Source organism: Xiphophorus hellerii, chromosome 9 (assembly GCF_003331165.1).
Source record: "Xiphophorus hellerii strain 12219 chromosome 9, Xiphophorus_hellerii-4.1, whole genome shotgun sequence".
NCBI lineage: Eukaryota > Metazoa > Chordata > Actinopteri > Cyprinodontiformes > Poeciliidae > Xiphophorus > Xiphophorus hellerii.
In genome coordinates, this window is record NC_045680.1 from 14,177,010 (window position 1) to 14,196,042 (window position 19,033).

The window sequence follows — 19,033 nt, forward strand, 5'->3', positions numbered from 1 at the left end:
CTGTTTTCCCCCTTACTTCAGTGACAGTGCCGTACAATAAACGTCCCCTGCATTAATTGTGATGTTTGAATGAAGGACTCAGGTCATGCTGCGTTCACTCTCTCAGTGTATTTTTGGTATAGTGTGATTCTCACCCTGAAGCGAGTCAGTGAGGCCAGTGTTTGAGCGGGGGTGAGAAAATGACAGCATCCTCTGAGAATGAAAATGGGCAACAAACCAGAAGGCGAGTGGGTGGTTTGTGGACAGGTATATAATCTCTCATTAATCCATGGCACTTAACCCAACATGCACTGACTGCATCCTTTGTGTGCCAGCGGAGAGAGAAAGTGTTACGGGACCTGAGGCAGCTCTGACTCAGGACATTCCCAGGAATGCCGTGAAGAAATGAGGATACCGAGAGGCTGATGCATAGAGGTTCTGTGCCTATTTGTTCACCTTTGCAAGGTATGAGGGGGAAAAAATAAGGTGACAGCAGGTGGAAAATGCAGCCTCGTGTACTTCTGCTGAGCTACCAAGTCCAAATGGTCATGTGATGACAGGATGTTATGAATTTTAAGGAATTCAACTCATGTGATTTGGCTGCTCACGCACCAACCACACAGGGACATTTTTTCGCCTCTGAACAAATGTCCCTTTCTGCATTTGTCTTCAGCTAGCTTGTTTTCTTTCAAGCGAACAGTGGCTCATGTCAGTGGATCTCCAGATAATCATTTCTCCATCATTTTAATTCAACATCCACCCTCAATTGGCTTTGTGCTTTGTTTGCTTCTTGCAGTCTTCTCACCAGCCCGGGTACGGATTACTTGTAGTACAGGAAATAATCACGCCAAGGTCCATTAAGTGGGATGTCAGGACACCATATCAGCATTAATCTCCCACTTAGCAGAGCAGCCTCAGGAGGGAGAACAAGATGGAGGGGAGACAAGAGAGAAAATTGTTTGCAGCTCTTCTCTATTCCATTTTTTTATATCCTAAAATATTTAGTTTTTTACATTAGCACAGCTAAACCAAAGTTTAAATTTTTAATGCAGGTGTTATACAGTTATGATGGAGATTTTACATACAGTCATATTTTGTAAGATTAATTTTACTTGTTTATTGGTTTACGTTTGTTCTTTTCTTCTTACAGAACTGCCTGATAGTCAATGTTTGATAAAATCATTAATGTATTGCAAAAGTGTGAATTTACTGCAGATTTTTCTCAAATCCACAAATGATCAAAATGTGCAGACAGGCGTACATTTATGTACACATGCACACACACACACACCCCCACCCGCACACACACCCCGACAGACACACACACATAGTACGTCTCTCTAGTTTCACAGGGACGTTAGATTGCATTCCATTCATTTTTCATTAATTTCTAGGACCTAACCCCCATCTGTACTCTAAATCTAATGTAAGACTGCAAATCAACACCTTAGTCCTAAACCTAACAACTAACTCAGATGTAGCATTTTTCCTTATGGGGTCCATGTTTTGGGCCCCATAAGGAAAGCTAGGCTACAGTATTATGAAGCAGCTGGTTATGTAAATAAATCTGCTCTACTCTGAAAAAGGATGCTGGAGAACTCATCTTTTAAAATGGTACCTTGGGAAATAATTTGCACTACTCACTCAGTCTCTCACTGAAAGGTCGATTATGATCAGGAAGTCCAACTATGTGTTACTTTTTAGACACAAATCAAGTTTGGAAACAGTCCTCTTGGATACGGCTGTAACATCCTGGAGAAAATAAAATCTTTTTTTAAAATAGCATGAGAAGATATTTGTACCTTAGGAGGTAAGCTGTTGTAGCTGTTGTTGGTTGGTTAGCTGGTTAGAGGCTTGGATGATTGGTTGGGTAGTTACATAGTTGGTTAGATAAAACTTTTTTTTTTTTTTTTCAAATAATGTATCCTAAAGCTTTTGGTATATGAATAAGAGGAACATTTGCCTATTTCAATAAGACGAATAAATTGATTTCTAGTCATATTTTTCGAACATTATATCAACACTGTTATTTGGGAAGTTAGTGGTGACATTTTACTTTTATAAGACTAGAATAAAATAAAAGACATCTGGAATAATTGGGATTTTTATGTATTTAGAATTGTCAAAAAAAACTTCAATTTTTGATGGCAGTTTGAACTTTCAGTAGAAGGCAGTTTTACACAACAGCTGTTTTTTGACGAAAATCCTTCCTAAAAGGTAAACCAAAAACCACATGCCAAATTTTGTATGGGCTGACAGTATGGTAATAACGAGGTTAAACATAATTTTTTATCCAAAAACAGGGGTTGGTTGTTGTTATGGTGCCTTGCGCCATCTAGTGTCATTAGATAATTTACTACTTTTTAAGTATAGTTGCCCTTTAAGATCCCTGAAGAACCCAATGATCAAATAAATTTTTTATCTTTTACAGATAATATTGTAAATAATAATTAATTTTCAAAGTTTGCTATGCATTTTGTCTTTTTTTTTTCCTGTAAAATACCAACAATGATTTTTTTTTTCTTTTTAAATTGTCTGTGTATTTTTCACAGTGGAATGGGTCGTCGTGTTTGGTGCCTGATCAAAATTCGCTGCTAGTAACCGTCAGTGGCTGAGAGTGGTGACAGCTGAACATTTAGTCATCTACCGAACCCCGAGTACAATCGCCAAAATGTTCGAAGAAGCCAGTGAAGTGTTTGACAACATGTTCAAATCTTCGTTTCCCCTAACCTTTATAGTGTTTATCCCCGCGGTGCTGATTCTGGTGTCTCCGCTCCCGGCCGAGGCGGCTCATGAGTTCACGGTGTACCGCATGCAGCAGTACGACCTCCAGGGACAGCCGTACGGTGAGCCTGCCGCTCTTCTCCTGCCTTATTTAAACTAAACGGATCTACTTGTTTGTTAACAGGTTACAACTAGTCATTCAGCTGAAGTGTTCCGTCAGTTTCAGACACCTTTAATGTTAGGTTTCATTGACAGCTAACTAGCTGCTAATGTAGCCTAGCTTCCCGTTAAGGCAGTGTTGGTGTGTGACAGAACCTCCTTCTCTCTCCCATTGTACTACTCATGGTGTTAATTATTAATTAGCTAAGTTCATTTAAAATATGAGATATTAATACTAACGCACATGCTGAGAACTTTCCACTCTCTGTCATTAAAAAGCTTATTCTGCCTAAAGGAAGAGAGTGAAATGTAACCTTAACAGCCAATTAAAGGTTTATTTACAAGAATTCACTTTTATTTCAGGGTTCAGATGTTATTTTCTGCTTTATCTTCTATTAAAATTCCCAAATTTTAGCAGAACATGTTGCTCCGCTGTGCTCAGATTTTCGTCACTAACTATGCATGTGGTTTTCACCCTGCTTTTTGAATATAGAGAATATGCTTTAAAAAGGACAGAAATTAAGAAAATATATAAGATAGAATTTGCTGTCTTGCCTCTTTTTTACAAAGATTGTTAGCAACAATGTGATTTGAATCTTACTTGTATTTGATTGGTTTTTAGTGGACTGAACTGGTCTGACTCAAATCAGTTTGGACTAGTATGTTTTAAAGTTTGTGATTTTAATCAAACCTTATTACCTTTTTGTCCTGTAAAGTGTCTTGAGGTGTTGTGATTTTTTGCTATTTAAAACAAACTAAATTTAATTGAATATTTCTAAATAGGATGTGATTATTTGCATACCTCCAGACGTGCTGCCTAGGTTAGGTTTATACAAACTTTTTCACAAGGACAGGACAATATTGAAAGTGTACTTTATTGTAATTCAACAGCACCTCAAAGATATAATGCAGAAAGAAATTATGTTGCATAAACCTACATAAAGACATACAAAAATGTCAGAACAGTTGAAACAAGAAACAAAAAAAGTAACAAATATGAAATAAGTCGGATATATTAAACAATACAGAAAATTTAATTATTTCACAATAGAAATGTGAGGTTTTAACAGACTTGTTGAGTACATCAATCAACATAATAGCAGCACTTTCTGCATGTTTCAACAGTCTGATAGGATTTAGGACAAAATCTTTTCAACATGGTCAGAACAGACCATTTTTTCCCAAGGACAGCACAATATGGGTGCCCCAGTCGCTCAGTTTTTTCTTTTGTCCCCGTCCCCAATGCAATCAGTCAAGTAAGGACAGGCACAACCAGCTGATATTGAGTCCAGCCTTGATACTGCAATAAAGTGAATAAAATCAATGCCTTGAGTAACCTTGAAAAGCTATCGCAGTGAGCTGAAGCTATCGGCCTCAATAGGTTCTCCAAGAGGTTAGACAGGAGAAGAAAGTTGCTATAATGTTGTGACCATGTCTTATGATTGCTTACAGCGTTATAATTTGTTTTTAAATGTGTATCTGACTCAAAAATTCACCTACGCATTTGTAGTTTGGCTGATGTGATCCCAGTTAATCATATGCAGGTAGAACAAATTTTTTTTCCTGATTGCTGTGCTTTGAATGACTTTAGATTAATGATTAGTGTTTAACTTGTGCTAAGCGCAGCATCCTCTGCTACACTGACGGCCGCTGCAGCCTCTCTCACTGTGAATCCCATTTGAAAGGCTTCTATGAAACAAACTATGACTGTCATTTGCATTCACATTAGCTCAGAAACACTGAGAAAATGGTGGTAAAAGTCATTCAAATCATTTATATGAGTAAGAAGATAAAACATGATGAAAACAACAGTTTTATTCAAAGCTGTGTTTTTTTGTTGTTTTTTTGTCAGTTCCTATTTGACAAACACAACATATGAATGATTGTTGCTTCTGTCAGAGTTTATCAGCTTGTCCTTTTCCTTTAGGTACCAGGAATGCCATCCTGAATACAGAGGCGCGTACTGTGGAGGCAGAGGTACTAAGTCGTCGCTGTGTCATCATGCGTTTGGCAGATTTCTCCTACGACAAGTACCAGAAAGCCCTGCGCCAGTCGGCGGGGGCCGTGGTCATCATCCTGCCCAAGAACATGTCTGCCATACCGCAGGACATAGTGCAGGTATTGATGCGGCTCATTATGCTATGTTGTTTTTTAAAATATTCATTCACTCTAATCTGTTTATCTAACTAATGTATTTTAAGAGGCTTCAAAAGTCATTTCTTGGTACACAATCCTCCATCTGATCTCTTGATGGTTCCGATCCGTCTTTTGTAAAATGAGTCAGAAGCAAGTTAAAATTTGAAATGTGGAAAGCGTGACAAAGCCAAGCATTGGTTGTGTTTCTAAGCTCTTAAAAGAGATTATATTTGAAAATCAAAATCATTTCTTTCACCCCCTAACTAATTATATCTCCCATAACATGAGTAGGCATCTTCTAGAATGTGAAGTATAAATTATGAATAAACTATTTTATTGGTCTATTGCTTGGGGGGAAAAAATAATTGCAGTCATTTTTCTTTAGTCATTTTTTGAAGATTTTTTTCTAACTCATCTTTCAGGGAAAATTGAGATTAGATTTTCCTGGTCAGCTTTTTTTTTGTTTTGTTTTGTTTTCGCTGTCGGCATCTTTCTCAAGGCAGCTGTCTGATCTTATAACGCCTGCAATTGTTCACTGTTTGCCCACTGTAGCAGTTCATGGAGCTGGAGCCAGAGATGCTGGCCATGGAAACCATCGTCCCCGTCTACTTTGCCGAGGAGGACGATGAGCTGCTATCCATCTACACCCAGACCCTCACGTCCTCGTCCTCTCAGGGCTCCTTATCTGCAGCTGAAGGTAGAGACACCCGATGAGCAGAGGAGACTATAGCTTCTGTTTTAAACATGGTTTGATTAGATATTGACTCGTTTGTTCAACTTTTCTGTTTTACTGTAGTGCTGCTGCACACAGCCACAGCAAATGGCTTTCAAATGGTGACCAGTGGAGCTCAGAGCAAAGCCATCAGTGACTGGGCCATCACCAGTTTGGAGGTGAGACCCAGAAACATGAAAGCATAAATCAAGTAAAAATGCCTGTTCTGCAGTTTTTAAATATATTTGTTTTGGACAATTTTATCAGCTGCATTCAGAAGTATGAGATTAAATGTTATATGTTGGGAGATAGTGAGAACAGTTTTTGTACAGAATTCAAGTCTAAATAGAAAAAGTGTTTGAGGTTCGATGAAGATTGGAGTAGAGAGAGCTTTAGGGAACAGGTTTCCATGGCCGATCAGCTTTACATCATCAGGTTTACATGATCAGATCGAACACAAAGTAATGCATTTAGGGGTGTTAAAGCAAACCACTGGACTCTATGTGCAGATGTTTTCTCTGTGGTGATAAATCCAGTCAGGCAGTCTAATGTACGAGTTTGAGTTTGGCGCAATTAAGAACCATTCCTGCTTTACGGCTTTAACAGCTTTGAGTAAAGGTTGTAGTTAGTTCAAACCATAGCCAGTCACTGAGGGTGCAGGTGTTTTGTTTACTTTGTTTTTCCAACAAAATATCTGTGGTCTAACCAGTCTCTGCTTTCTGCGTTTCTAGGGCCGTCTGACTGGAGTTGGAGGAGAGGACCTTCCCACCATCGTAGTGGTGGCTCATTATGATACTTTTGGTGTTGCTCCAGTATGTTGACCTTCTCTATTTTCTTACTTCATGGTCTATTGTAATTTTAGCACATTCAGCAAAACCCAGCAGCACAAATGTCTCCCTAAATGTTTCGCAGCAACATCATTTCGCAACAAAAGGCCAGCAAACTAAACCCTGATCTTTTATTGTAGTGGCTGTCATATGGCGCAGACTCAAACGGCAGTGGTGTGTCCATGTTGCTGGAGCTAGCTCGTCTCTTCTCCAAGCTCTACACCTACAAGAGGACGCACGCTGCGTGAGTCAAACCGTCATTAAGATGATTTTGATCAGATATGATCAGAGCTAGAGGCTCTGTGCTTCTTCTCAGTGACGCTTTGCAGATATGCTGATCTTGTATAACTGACTGTGTTTTTAGGTACAACCTGCTCTTCTTTGTGTCTGGTGGAGGGAAGTTTAACTACCAGGGTACTAAGCGTTGGCTAGAGGACAACCTGGACCACACAGGTGATGTTTAGTTGCCCAAACACTCACACCTGGGGAACTCCTTTTCAGAACAAGTTTCTCCATTTGGAATTGACTTAATAGGCACATCTGTTTACAAATCTTTGAAGCTAATTCATTGAGATAGACTGCATGTATTTACAAATGTATTACTAGTTAGTCCCTCTTATTCACGCATTTGACTTTTTCTCTCTTTTTTTTTTTTATTGCCATCTTCAGACTCCAGTTTGCTGCAGGACAACGTAGCGTTTGTGTTGTGTCTGGACACTCTGGGGAACAGTGACTCGCTCTACCTTCATGTGTCCAAACCTCCAAAAGAGGGAACCCCTCAGTACTCTCTGCTCAAAGAACTGGAGACTGTAAGAGTTCAAGTATCCATCTTGTCAGAATAACCACATTTACCATCTAAAAAAAACCCCGTGATAAAATAAGCAGCTTCCTGTGCTGCAGCGACTTGCAGAGACATGTTCAGTTCTCACGTTTACAAAAAACACTCTTACTTGATACTGTATCAGTGTCAAGAGTTTATTCATTTTACCTAAAGTCCTTTCTTCTAACAAAGTGCAGGATGCCTTTCACTACTTTTAACAGGCGACAAAGATTTGGTTTCAGTTTGTATTTTTGCTTCTTCTCCTCTCCCAGGTGGTTGCAAGTCAACACCCTGAAGTAAAGTTCTCCATGGTTCACAAGAAAATCAACCTGGCTGACGACATGCTGGCCTGGGAGCACGAGCGCTTCGGGATCCGCCGGCTGCCGGCCTTCACTCTGTCCCATCTGCCCTCGCACCGCTCGGCTCAGCGCTCCAGCATCATGGACGTGCGGTCAGTGTCCCCCTCCTCTCGCCATGGAGCGGGAGAGCCCCCTGCTGGGTGGGTTCATTACTGCAAGTTACATGAATTCCCTAAAAGAAAGAGTCTTGCGTTGCAGCTCCCAGTTTCGGGCTTTCTTCCATCGTCTGCATGCCGCTTTAAAATGACGTTTCATCTTTGTTGCAGCAAGATAGGTCTGACTGATCCAAATTTGAGCATTTCTGGGGGGATAGTTTTTAGTTGTTAAAGGAAGGGTACTTTTTAAATATTTTGTCCAGTAATAATCATAATAAACTGCTAAAGGGTCTGTTCTTCCTCCAAGCATTTTAAGGTACACATTTAAAACAAGAAATCCTGGCCAAAGAAGAAAGTTTATTGCCGTTATTTGGCAGAAATATCCAGTTCCTTCATTTGTGAGCCACTCAGTCTGCTGGCTCAGTATTTCAGTCCATAGAAGTTTTTTGTTTTTTTTCTAAAACCTGGCTTGGATGAGGTGCAATGTTCCAAATGTTCTCTTTATTTATGTAACTTTATTCTTTTAGCCATCAGCGAGGAGATGAGCAAGCTTATTTCTAGCCCCGCACTGTAACGGTGCCTTAAAATCTCTTTGCTCCTTTTCTGTATTTCTTTCCTCATCTCTTGGTAGATTCTCAACATTTATATTCCAGTAAACACAGGGACCACCTTGATTTAAAACATGTCACATCACTAAACATTATTTTTTCACCTGTGAAGCAGCACAGAGTGGCTGCACAGATTTGCCTTTTGGTTTTGGCACCATGGAGAAGCTGATTTATAAAACATGGAAGTTAGGCTGCAATATTTCTGATTCAAACTGTGATATTAGTTGTGATTAGTTCACATTTTTCTTAATTGATTCTGTCCTTTCCATCATCACCATTTTTCTATCACTCTTCTTGACTTTAAACCTCTCAGCCACCAAAAGCTGCAAAAATTTGGATCGGGTGTGTGTACCAAGGACCGTCCATTTGACTAAATATATCATTTGCTTAAAATATAACAACTTACCAAATGTTGCAGGTCTTTTTGATTGTGATGAATACAATTGGACTTATTTTTCAGCTCCACTCAGAAACAACCATGTATGTTGAATTGTGGCCCTGTTGGCCCTCGATGGTAATAAAAACCTGTTTCTTCTTACAGACCTCATGTAGATGTCAGCAAGCTCAGCAGGAATGCCAAAGTGGTAGCAGAGTCTCTGGCGAGGGTCATCTACAATCTCACAGAAAAGGTAAAAATCGACAGTGAATAATTTAATTATAATTTGTTCTGCTTATTTTCTGCATGTAATGCATTCTGTCCGTTTCTCTTCTGCAAAGGGAGCTTCTGGAGACCTCCAGATTTTCACAGAACAAATGGTGTGTAGCTACTGAGTCAACTAGAAAACAAGTTTAACCTTCTGTGTATAATTTGGGACACTGAATGGACTCTGTCCAGCTGTCGTCTTTCCTGTAGTGATGCACTTGGTGTCTCACGTCAGCAGGTGCAGGAGGAGCATCTGTCCGCCGTGGTGGACTGGCTTACAGCGCAGCCGCGAGCCGCTCAGCTGGTGGACAAAGACAGCAGCATCGTCTCCACGCTGGAGTATCACCTCAGCCGTTACCTCAAGGACGTCAAAAGGCACTACGTCAAAGCTGACAAAAGGTGAAGGTGGAACAAGGAACACTGAAGTACAGATGAACATGGTGACGCTGTCTGTTAAACACGGCGCCTGCAGTCTGAAATTTGACTTTGGTTTCCAGTTGTGGAGAAGTATGGACAAAGAAAATAAGAGTGTAGAAAAATATTTGTGCTTCCAGACTTTTGATTGTGTAAATGTTGTAATTTTTTCCTCTCTTTTGCACTTCGAATGCTGTATGTTCATCCTTTTATCCTTTCAGCATTTCTGATGATTTTTTCCTTCCCATTTTCTGTCATTGCCCCCTTTTTTAATCCTTCTGTTTTCACTCCTTCATTCCCTTCTTTCCATCTTGAAGTCTTTATTTCCTTCTATCTCTCCTTTTCTTTTATCCTTATTTCTTTTCTTTCTGCTGTCCTTCCATCCTTTCCTTTCTTGTTTTCATCTGTCCTTCTTTCATTTACCCTTCCTTCCATCCTTTGTTTTTGTGCGCTGTCTTTTTCAGACTGCCATGAATTCAAATTGATAGTTTTTGTTGTACAATTAACATAAAGGAGCGACAAATCAGCCTGGAAAATGTTTATCTGATATATGGAAGCCAAATTAAACTACACACACAGTAAATGAACCATTTTCTGTATTACACCAGTAGTAATAGGGATCAGGTTTCTTAAAGCTGCTGGAACATACCACTGTCAGACCTGTTGGTGATCTGCTTACTCTAAATATGATCTTAAAATAAAAGTTTCACTTTTCTCCTTTTCAGGGATCCAGAGTTTGTTTTCTACGATCAGCTGAAGCAGACTATGAATGCTTACAGGTACGGCATCATCACCTCTGAGATGCTTCAGTTCGTCTAAAGCCACGTTTTTGTCAGCAGATGTGCCCCCGGCTGCTCCTACCTCCATATTCACCATGTGATTGAATACATTGATAGAACAAGGATTTATGCTCCTTCTAGGTTGTTTTAACAGATCAACCTTATTGTAAAATTGTACAAACTCTGCAGCTTCCAGCTAATTGTAACAGGCTCCTCATTTTTAGTTTATCATCACTGATATAATAAATGTTCCATTCAGATCATTTTGAGATGAACTGCCTTCAGATGCCAGAACTGCTGATGGTCCTCTCAGTCTTTGCCATTTTCCCTCCTTTTCTCTCAGAGTGAAGCCAGCTATTTTTGACCTGCTGCTGGCTCTCTGCATTGCAGCCTACTTAGGGATGATGTATCTGGCTATCCAGGTAAGTCACTATGTTGTCGCAGTGGCTTGTATCTCCTTAGGGACCGCCATTGAGAAATATGTGGAGCATCGGTTTAGTGGAAAAAAGAAAATTTCAGCTTTTACTTTTAGAGCTGCTTATTAAAATGTAGGTCTTCAGTTATTTATTATTATTTTGTACTATTAAAGAAGATGTTTAATTAAATAACAGATGGATCATCATGAATCAAATATAGAACAAAACAAAATAGCAATAGTGAAGTTTTATTTATAGTCTATTTTACTTATTGGTGTTTAATGTCAGAGTGAGGGGGAAAGTTTTTTGTAGTTTGTGAATTATCTGGTTTCTGCTGTGTGAACAGTTACAGAACGTGCCGTCTGCAAGTCAGAGATTAATTGTGTCTCCTTTCTCTTTTTGCAGAACTTTGGACTCCTTTATAGCGTTGTCCGGAGAATCACCCAGCCCAAAGTCAAGGTCCACTGAGGTTTCCTGTTTTCAAGACCTCCCTGTACCTCCTTCCTCAAATCCAGACACTCTAGCCAATAAGAACGCAGAAGCTGGACCGAACTGCTGTTCTGATCAGGACCAGAAAAGTCACTTCCATTTCCTTTGCCCGGATGCACAAACTATGATGTCAGATCCTGTCTTGCTGCCAACCTTTTCCTGGTCTCATGGACCTCGATATTCAGGAGTTGTGTTTTGAGATGTTAACAGTTTGGTTATGTTTTTATGTGCTGATCCTTGTTTATTTCCCCGTCTCTCTTTGAGCCGGACTGATGTGTCGTATTAGGCAGCTAGAAACTGAGTCAAGTCTGGAGTTTCTGTGATCACAGGCCCGTCAAAGGAAAGATGCAAAGTTTTCTAGTTTCTTTCAATGTCCATCTCACGTGCTTATGAGATGTCCTGCAAAATGCATAACTATTGTTCTTTATGCTTCAAAAGTTCCCCCAAAACAGAGGGTCAATTACCAAGCATTTAATGTCTCAAATCAATAATATCCAACATGAAATAAATTGCCTTCAAAGTTTTTGTGCCAATTTAACCTTTATTTTTAGCTGGTGGCAGTCAGTCACTTCTCATTGCAACGCTGGATATTTGACAGCTTAGTTCTGCTGGAAAGGGAGCTGAATTTGAACAAGAAGAGCGATCAAAATTAATCAAGAACACATTCAGAAAACAAACAACAAAACTCCTAAGAAACACTGTTTACAGGAAAGACGATCTGTGAAATGTGAAGATGTTTTTAGATCTTTTTTTTTCTTACCACCTGTTGATTTGTGCAAGTTTCCCCAAATAAACTGTTTGTGCATTTCTTCTTCTTTATTCTGCCATTAATTACTTTTTTTCTACTTTGTTTCATGTTGCTGTGTGACTTTCTATGATTTATTTTTGATTTTTGAATATTCTCCTCCTTTGATTAAAAGAGATTGTTCAATCATGTGATGGCAAGTATCGGAAAAATCATGTTTTCTTATATCAGAGAATGCCCAAATCACATTTCTCGGCAGAAAATGATTTGATTTTTGACTTTTTTTTTTTTTCTCTGAGCAACTTTATTTCAAACCTGGAGGTTATTTAAAACACTGGACTTCTTAAAAATGGTTAGAAACCAGATAAATGAGGCAGAAATGTCCTAAATGGTTCTCTCTATGGTGTTTATCTGCTTTGTTTTCTTGTATTCTTTTGCTTTACTGCATGACCCATGGTAACAATTACAGAACTTCTTATTTACCGACAGATGGAAAAACTGGTACAAATAAAATCTAATTTATTGGAGTGCTTTGTTTTTGTCTGCGCACTGAAATGAACTTTCCTCTGCAGCTTGTTTCACGTCATCGGTGGCACTTGGATCTTTGCAATGAAAAATTGTGATTTTAAAAATAAATGACAAATGGGACTTGTCTTTTTGTTTACTGACATTGTTTATTTCATGAGAACAAAATGAAACATTGGCTGAATGGTATTAAAACTGTATTACAAAAGAGCAAATACAGATCTCTTATCAAGTGTTTCAAAAAGTGGTCGAATTCAGACTGGAAAAAAAGTTGAGGGAAATCATTTTTTTTGTAATTTTTGTAGTTTACAGTGTTCACCAGTGGTCCAAAAAAATCAGTAAATTGCATTTCAATGCCTGATTTAGTCAATGATCCTTCAGTCACGGTAAAAAGTCTCAATTGCTCCCTTTTTCTTTGTTTTAATCTACTAATAAGCGATAGAAACAATGCAATTTTAAATGATAATGCGATGTGCAGGAAATATCCACCGGGCTTCTGTGCCCGACGCTCAACCAGCTCCTCAGCTTCAATCACCAACTCCCACACTTCCCTTTATTGTTTCAGAGGACATGTTTTGGCACAATTGAAGCACTGGTGGAGCTGACTCACTTTCCATCCTCAATATCACAGTTTCTGTGCAAAATTTCATATTTAATGGTAAAATTTGGACTGAGCCTCGATTTCATCATTGGTAAATTATTTCAGCTCGTAATGTCTTCACAAAAGATTTTCCCTTCCAACATATTCCTGCAGAGCTCAACTTAAAACAAAAGAATGCCACTTCTTAAATCCTATTAATGCAGCGTTCACTGTTATATGAGATTAGATCTGCAGATGCTACGTCATTCACAACGCGGTTTTGTTTGAGCGCATTTGAACATTTCTGTCCGATCCTGATGTTTTGGGAAAAATCCACCACATCTCCTGTGGACATAAACATGTATTTGGTTTGTTATTACAATAAACCCCAAGATCATCTTTTATTCGTTTGACATTAGGTGTCGAATTCAGACTGTCAAATGTTCAATCTGTAAACGTGAGCTGCACACGTGAATCATCTTGTTTTTAGTCGTTTTCTTTGTTTAGGATCATGGGAATCTCAATTCTTGGCTGTATTTTTAATAATCATTTATAGTGCGGGCCACAGTTTTTGGCACCCCTTGTAAAGACGTGTAAAAAGCCTTAAAATAATGTAATATGATATTACATATCACACTGAAAATATTCAGTCAGGGAAAAAAAAACTTAATTATTTTGAACAAAGCCACTGGTGCCTGATGTATTGATCCTCCAATTTCTCTTAGAAATAAATTAAATAAATTTTTTATGCAGTTTTCTTGGGGGATAAATAGGATATTGTGTCAACTTACAGTTTGCTAAACTGCATTTTGGTCAGAAAACTCCACATTGGTCTGGCTTAAAACAAAGTGAAATTGTGAAACAGCCTCTGATTTCCACTGTAAAGCACGGTGGAGGATCTGTGATGCTTTGAGTCTGTTTCTCTTCTAAAAAGCCCAGTGGACTGTTAGAGCGCGTACAGCATGAGATCTTTAAAATATAAGATTTTCCCTAAAAATCTGATAAACGGGAGTGGTTCACCAACAGATCTAGAAAAAAATTTAGATCCACAGTTTCTGGTACAATTATTTCTACACATGGGTTTTTTCCCATCTGAATAAATATGCGATTGTAATGAACTATTGTAATGAAGGCTTTTTGCACATATTTACCAGGCGCTGCCAATGTCAGCATCTCAAAACCTCCAAAAGGGTAAAGATTTTCAAAAAGCTAATTGATGAAAAATGTCCACAAAAGCCAACAAACCCTGAGGTGCAATAAGGACAGAAACCATCTAGACAGGTAGTGGCCTCTTCCAGAGAAAGTTTGTTGTTTGCTCATCTCGTCGCAGCCCTCTAATGTAGTGAGACAATCCAGATCACAGATTTCAGGGTTTGTGACTCACTCTGGGATTACTGCTGTCATTAAAAGAGAAACAGATTAGAGTATCAGAGCTGAGAAGGAAGGTGAGCAACGGGCGGACCGTGTTGTTTACAACACAGATGTACTACAGTAATAAGAGAATGATCAACAGGAACGGATCAGAGGCTGAATCCAGATGTTGGTCCAGATAGAGGTGAGTGATGGTCCCCTGATCACATGACTGTCCCCAACATCAGCAGAAAACAAAACGAAACAAAAGAAAAACCATCTGGAATACAAACAGTGCTCTCAGAGATAAAAACAGCAGCAATTCAACGAAGAAAAAAAAATACAAACATCAAATTAACTACAGCAACAATAATCATAATTTAAAGTAAAATTTCAAGATAAGCTTCAATTTTCCTGAAACACTGGTTTGAGGATGATGGAAGACAGAAACGAAAGAGAACAGACACCCGCGTCCTCCCGCCGACGGATTATCAACATCTGCGGCCTGCTCAAGCAGCACAAGCATGCTGTTCCTCCAAACAAGAGCTGGAATTTGATCGAGAAGGTAGACAAAGTGGAAACATTCCTTATTTTCTTCTACAGGCATGCAGTAAACCAGCAGGCACCTCAGAAAATGATTCCTCTTAGTCTTTGGTTTTCAATTTATGGTTCAAGTTTTGAAAAACGTTTAAATTCTAATTACTTCTGGTTTCTAGATGTGCATCTTATACAACTGGAAAAATAAGCATTGAACGCAGCAACGTCATTACGGCGCATATATTTGATGTCGCAGATGTCGGTAATAACATGTAAGGGAATAAAATCAATTTAGTGGAATGACGCAGATAATAAATAGGAAATAGAAAAGTCTGTTTTGGTGGGACACCTTCACAGAGTCTCCTGTATGGAGAAACTAAATGGTTTTGATCCATTCTTTCAAACTAGTTAAAATCCTAAAGGTTCTGGTGAGATATTCTCTCTTGTTTATAACAAATGTCATCCGTATAATTTGCTGTAAAACGACTGCAGAGACCTTTCAACAAACATTTGAAACATTTTTAGAGGCCATAAATTACGACTAAACCTCGAGCAACAGATTTTCTAAATACTAACAGATTTCAGCATTTTTACACTTCTTTTTTTTCTTGTGTCTCTCCACTTTATCGCACATAACCTAATTAGCAGATTAATATCTGTTTATTTCTCTGTAAGTGTGGATTAGTTGGGTTGTTACTGAAATCCGATGTGAATTACATGCTAACAACACCATTAGAAATACATTTACTGAGAACACTGACAACGCTTATTTTCTCCAGTGTATAGTTTGATCACATTTGTCTAGAAGATGCGTTTAGGTGCCGCTGGGAGAAGGTGTAAAATACTGACTTGCATGTTAGGACTTCAGTCACTTCTAGGAGCAGTTTTAGTTATCGGTGATATACCTAAAAGATTTGTGAAAAATACGTCACACATTTCCAAAAATCATTCTGACTTCATGCATTCCTGAATAGTAGCGTGAGTGCATACATTGTTTTTGATTTTCCACCACCGTCCGTCACCTGAACACATTGAATATCATTTAACAATATTAGAAATCTCTTTCGTAAGCAAATCAAATTGCGATAAAGACCTAGTCAATCAATTCTAGCTGTTTGCTGTCATTAAACCAGCAGTGAGCTTGTACGCCTTCATGTCAGTGCAGCAACGGATGCTATGTAGCCTATACAGAGACAAAACAGCACAAAAAAAGGAAAAGGAGCGCTTTCTGGAGAGGAATCCAAGGGAATATTCAAAGTTCATGTGGGTCAGAAGTCTCATGAAATAAATTATTCCTGTTACTTTAAAAGTTGCGGGATCTTGGCGTCCTAAAATATGCAAACGCTGCCTCTGGCCTCTCAGTTTAAATGAATGGATGTAGGAAACTGGGAAGCAGATGAAGGATTAGCAGCGATAATCCCTCATTTCTTCTCATACAATAAGTCGGAGCGGATGGATGGAAGTTAAAGAAGTGGAGAGGGAAGAACGACTAAACAAATTACCCCAACCTCTTGCTTGTTCCCTTGGTTCCTACAGGTTATTCGAAGACATGAGAACAGATCTAAACTGGCTCCTATCCTCATCCCTCCCTCAAGAAGGTCTAGATCTATCAAATGTTAATCCAACAACAGCAAGAGAGGAAGTCAGCTGAAATGACATTCACAGTGCTCTAACAAAATAAACCTGAAAACAAAATGCTCTAAAACAAATACAAAATATAAACTGATTGTATCCTAACTTTCCCTTCTCTACTTCTTGTTTCTTTCTTTTGTTTTGTGGTTGTGATGCTCTTTCCCGTCCGGTCACGTTTTGAACCTCTGCTGTCCGAGGAGGGCCTGCAGGTGCAGTCCAGAGCCAGGAGGGGGCACCGGAGAGCCTGTTATAGATGCTTGTCCTTGGTAACTCCGTTCTGTACGTACTTCCTGCGGGAAGAAAGGCACACACACACAGCAGAGTGCGGGGATAAGAAGGAGTGCACACGGCAGGAGGGCTGATGAGCAGATGTGCAACATTTGGTTCAGAGGATATCAGAACGTGTTCAAGGCCGCTCAGATAAGGGCGTAATCACATCTCAGTATGGTCTTGGGCTGTTACAGACCCCCATCTGTGCAAGATTAGCTTGTTCAGCACCAGCCTCCAAGAGGACAGGTAGGCCAAAACCAAACCGTTAGATTATCTTGCAATACATTATTCAGGATTTTCCTGAAACTGCCCGGAGCAGTGAGATGGACTGGGTAAAGAGGAGACTTCAGGTTTGCAGGGTGTTTAAGTCTGCAGAGGTCAAAGGCTGCTCTGATAGAGATGCATGTGGCTGTCAGTGCCGAGGTTAAAGATCAAAACAGATACCCTTTGGTTTCTGTCAGCAGTTTGTTGCTTAAAGCTCACGATTGCAAAATGTCATACTAATGACACTGTGTTTGTGTCACGGTTTTCTATAAAGTATCAAAAGTTACAGAATAAAAAATATAAAAGCCTCACCACGACATTTGTGACACGACGCCTTAGAAACTACAGAGTGGCGCTCTGATCAAAGCTTGCCTACAGAAAGCTTTAAGTCATTTCCATATTTTTGATTAGAAAAACAAACTCAAACTACTCCTTTCTGTGTTTTGACTATTCAACACTTGGTATTAGAGCATCAGAGGTCACAGGTTACACACTCTGGACTTAGTCCACCAGATGTCCGTAACACTGACACTCTTCCCCTAATTTAACCCAGATTTTCTTTGGCAGCTTTACGAATATATTTTTCAATTGAACAGCCTGAAAAAGTTACAACTTGCCTCAGTCTCATAATATAATATAATATAATATAATATAATATAATATAATATAATATAATATAATATAATATAATATAATATAATATAATATAATATAACATAACATAATATAATATGCACAATTTGGGGGTGTGTGCTTCCCAGCAGCTGAAAGCCTTTTTCAATGCCTACTAATTACTTTGAGCTTGAAGTCTGATCATGGTGCTGTGTTTACTAGCATGCATTTTGTGTATTGCTAATTTTAGTTTCTCCTTAAGGTTCCTTTGGTCTTCAGCCAGAGCAGAGATGGACGCCGGTGCCAAGAGTGTTACATGAAATTAAATGGAGCCCTGCCAGGCAGGTGTGGGCAAGAAGAGGCTGCCCGCTTGGGAGGAGAACAGCAGGATTAGACCTGCTTTGCATTTTCTGATAAGCAATTCAAGCCCATGCATGTGGTGGACACTTCATGGATAAACTACCACTGCCGCTGCCAGCACATAGCTAAACCCCCGCTGATGTTCTGTGCTTGATAAAAACTCAGGCTTCATCATGCATAAGTTGAAGCGCTCCGTGTCTTATATTCAAATGTAAAGTTTATTTTGAAATGGGAGTGGCGCAGCTCACCTCTGGGCTGAGTTGTGATGTCCAGCATCATCATCATTGTTTTCTGCGTCTTTTAGCAGCTCCTCTGCTGCCTTCCTGGCGTCCTCGTCTTCGTACTCCCTGACGTCGTTCACCTCCTTCACCTTCAGCAGCTTCACCACGAAAATCACAATAAACTGCAGCGAGCAGAGGAGAAGCGCACCAAGCAAAGCGGTCAGAATGAGAGTGTGAACTGGAGGCGCTTAAAAACTCGGTTTCAAAGTGCGCTCACCAGGAACCAGTAGATATTCATGAGCAGCAGGGCGAAGAGCAGGGCGTTGAAGAAGAAGTAGAAGGGGATGTTATTGACCGACTGGATGCTGGACACACATGTGGCGTACAGCACTTTAAGAGGGAACCAATAGAGTCGGAACCAGAACCTGAGAAAAACGAGGCGGGAACAAAACAGACAGCAGATATTTAGGGACTCTGTGGATGAATAAGACACCAGACAGCATAATGACAGAGCTGTCAAAACTTCAAATCATTTCAGTGAGACAGCCAAGCAGCGGAGGGGGAGAAATCAGAAAGCGAGTTGAAGATTTAAAGCTTACCAAGTGACGCTGAAGCTGACGGAGCCCATGTTGGACAGAACGTCGTTGAGCAGGTGGTAGCCGCCTCCTCTGGCCTTCAGGTAGACGTTGAGCTTGGTGAACTCCAGCAGAACGTCGTTGATGTCGTGCAGGAACAACACCAGGATGCCCACGTTGTGGTACCTGAGAGGGAGAAATC

General features: G+C 39.6%; 2 protein-coding genes across 5 annotated transcripts in view; one reads left to right on the top strand and one right to left on the bottom strand.

Annotated features, from left to right (window-relative positions):
* Positions 1-2,548: 2,548 nt before the first annotated feature.
* On the top strand, positions 2,549-12,432 carry ncln (nicalin). 4 transcript variants are annotated; one of them, XM_032571491.1, is made up of 15 exons: positions 2,549-2,825; positions 4,790-4,980; positions 5,551-5,695; positions 5,795-5,889; positions 6,442-6,522; positions 6,678-6,781; positions 6,902-6,990; positions 7,207-7,346; positions 7,630-7,856; positions 8,961-9,048; positions 9,137-9,175; positions 9,298-9,461; positions 10,202-10,255; positions 10,599-10,677; positions 11,077-12,432. In XM_032571491.1, the coding sequence occupies exons 1-15, from the start codon at positions 2,651-2,653 to the stop codon at positions 11,137-11,139; spliced, it is 1,734 nt and encodes a 577-aa protein (XP_032427382.1). In that variant the 5' UTR covers positions 2,549-2,650; the 3' UTR covers positions 11,140-12,432. The 4 variants fall into 4 exon arrangements, with proteins under 4 accessions (XP_032427382.1, XP_032427383.1, XP_032427385.1 ...); XM_032571492.1 differs by having other exon boundaries at positions 9,301-9,461; XM_032571494.1 differs by having other exon boundaries at positions 7,630-7,808.
* Positions 12,433-12,714: 282 nt separating this feature from the next.
* Positions 12,715-19,033, bottom strand: part of cers1 (ceramide synthase 1) — a 31,902-nt gene continuing 25,583 nt past the window's right edge. Inside the window, exons 4-7 of the mRNA XM_032571496.1 lie at positions 18,856-19,017; positions 18,534-18,681; positions 18,284-18,438; positions 12,715-16,819 (exon numbers count right to left, since the gene is read on the bottom strand). Of these exons, the coding sequence (XP_032427387.1) occupies positions 16,777-16,819; positions 18,284-18,438; positions 18,534-18,681; positions 18,856-19,017 (508 nt within the window). The 3' untranslated portion in view covers positions 12,715-16,776. The remainder of the gene's footprint in view (positions 16,820-18,283; positions 18,439-18,533; positions 18,682-18,855; positions 19,018-19,033) is intronic.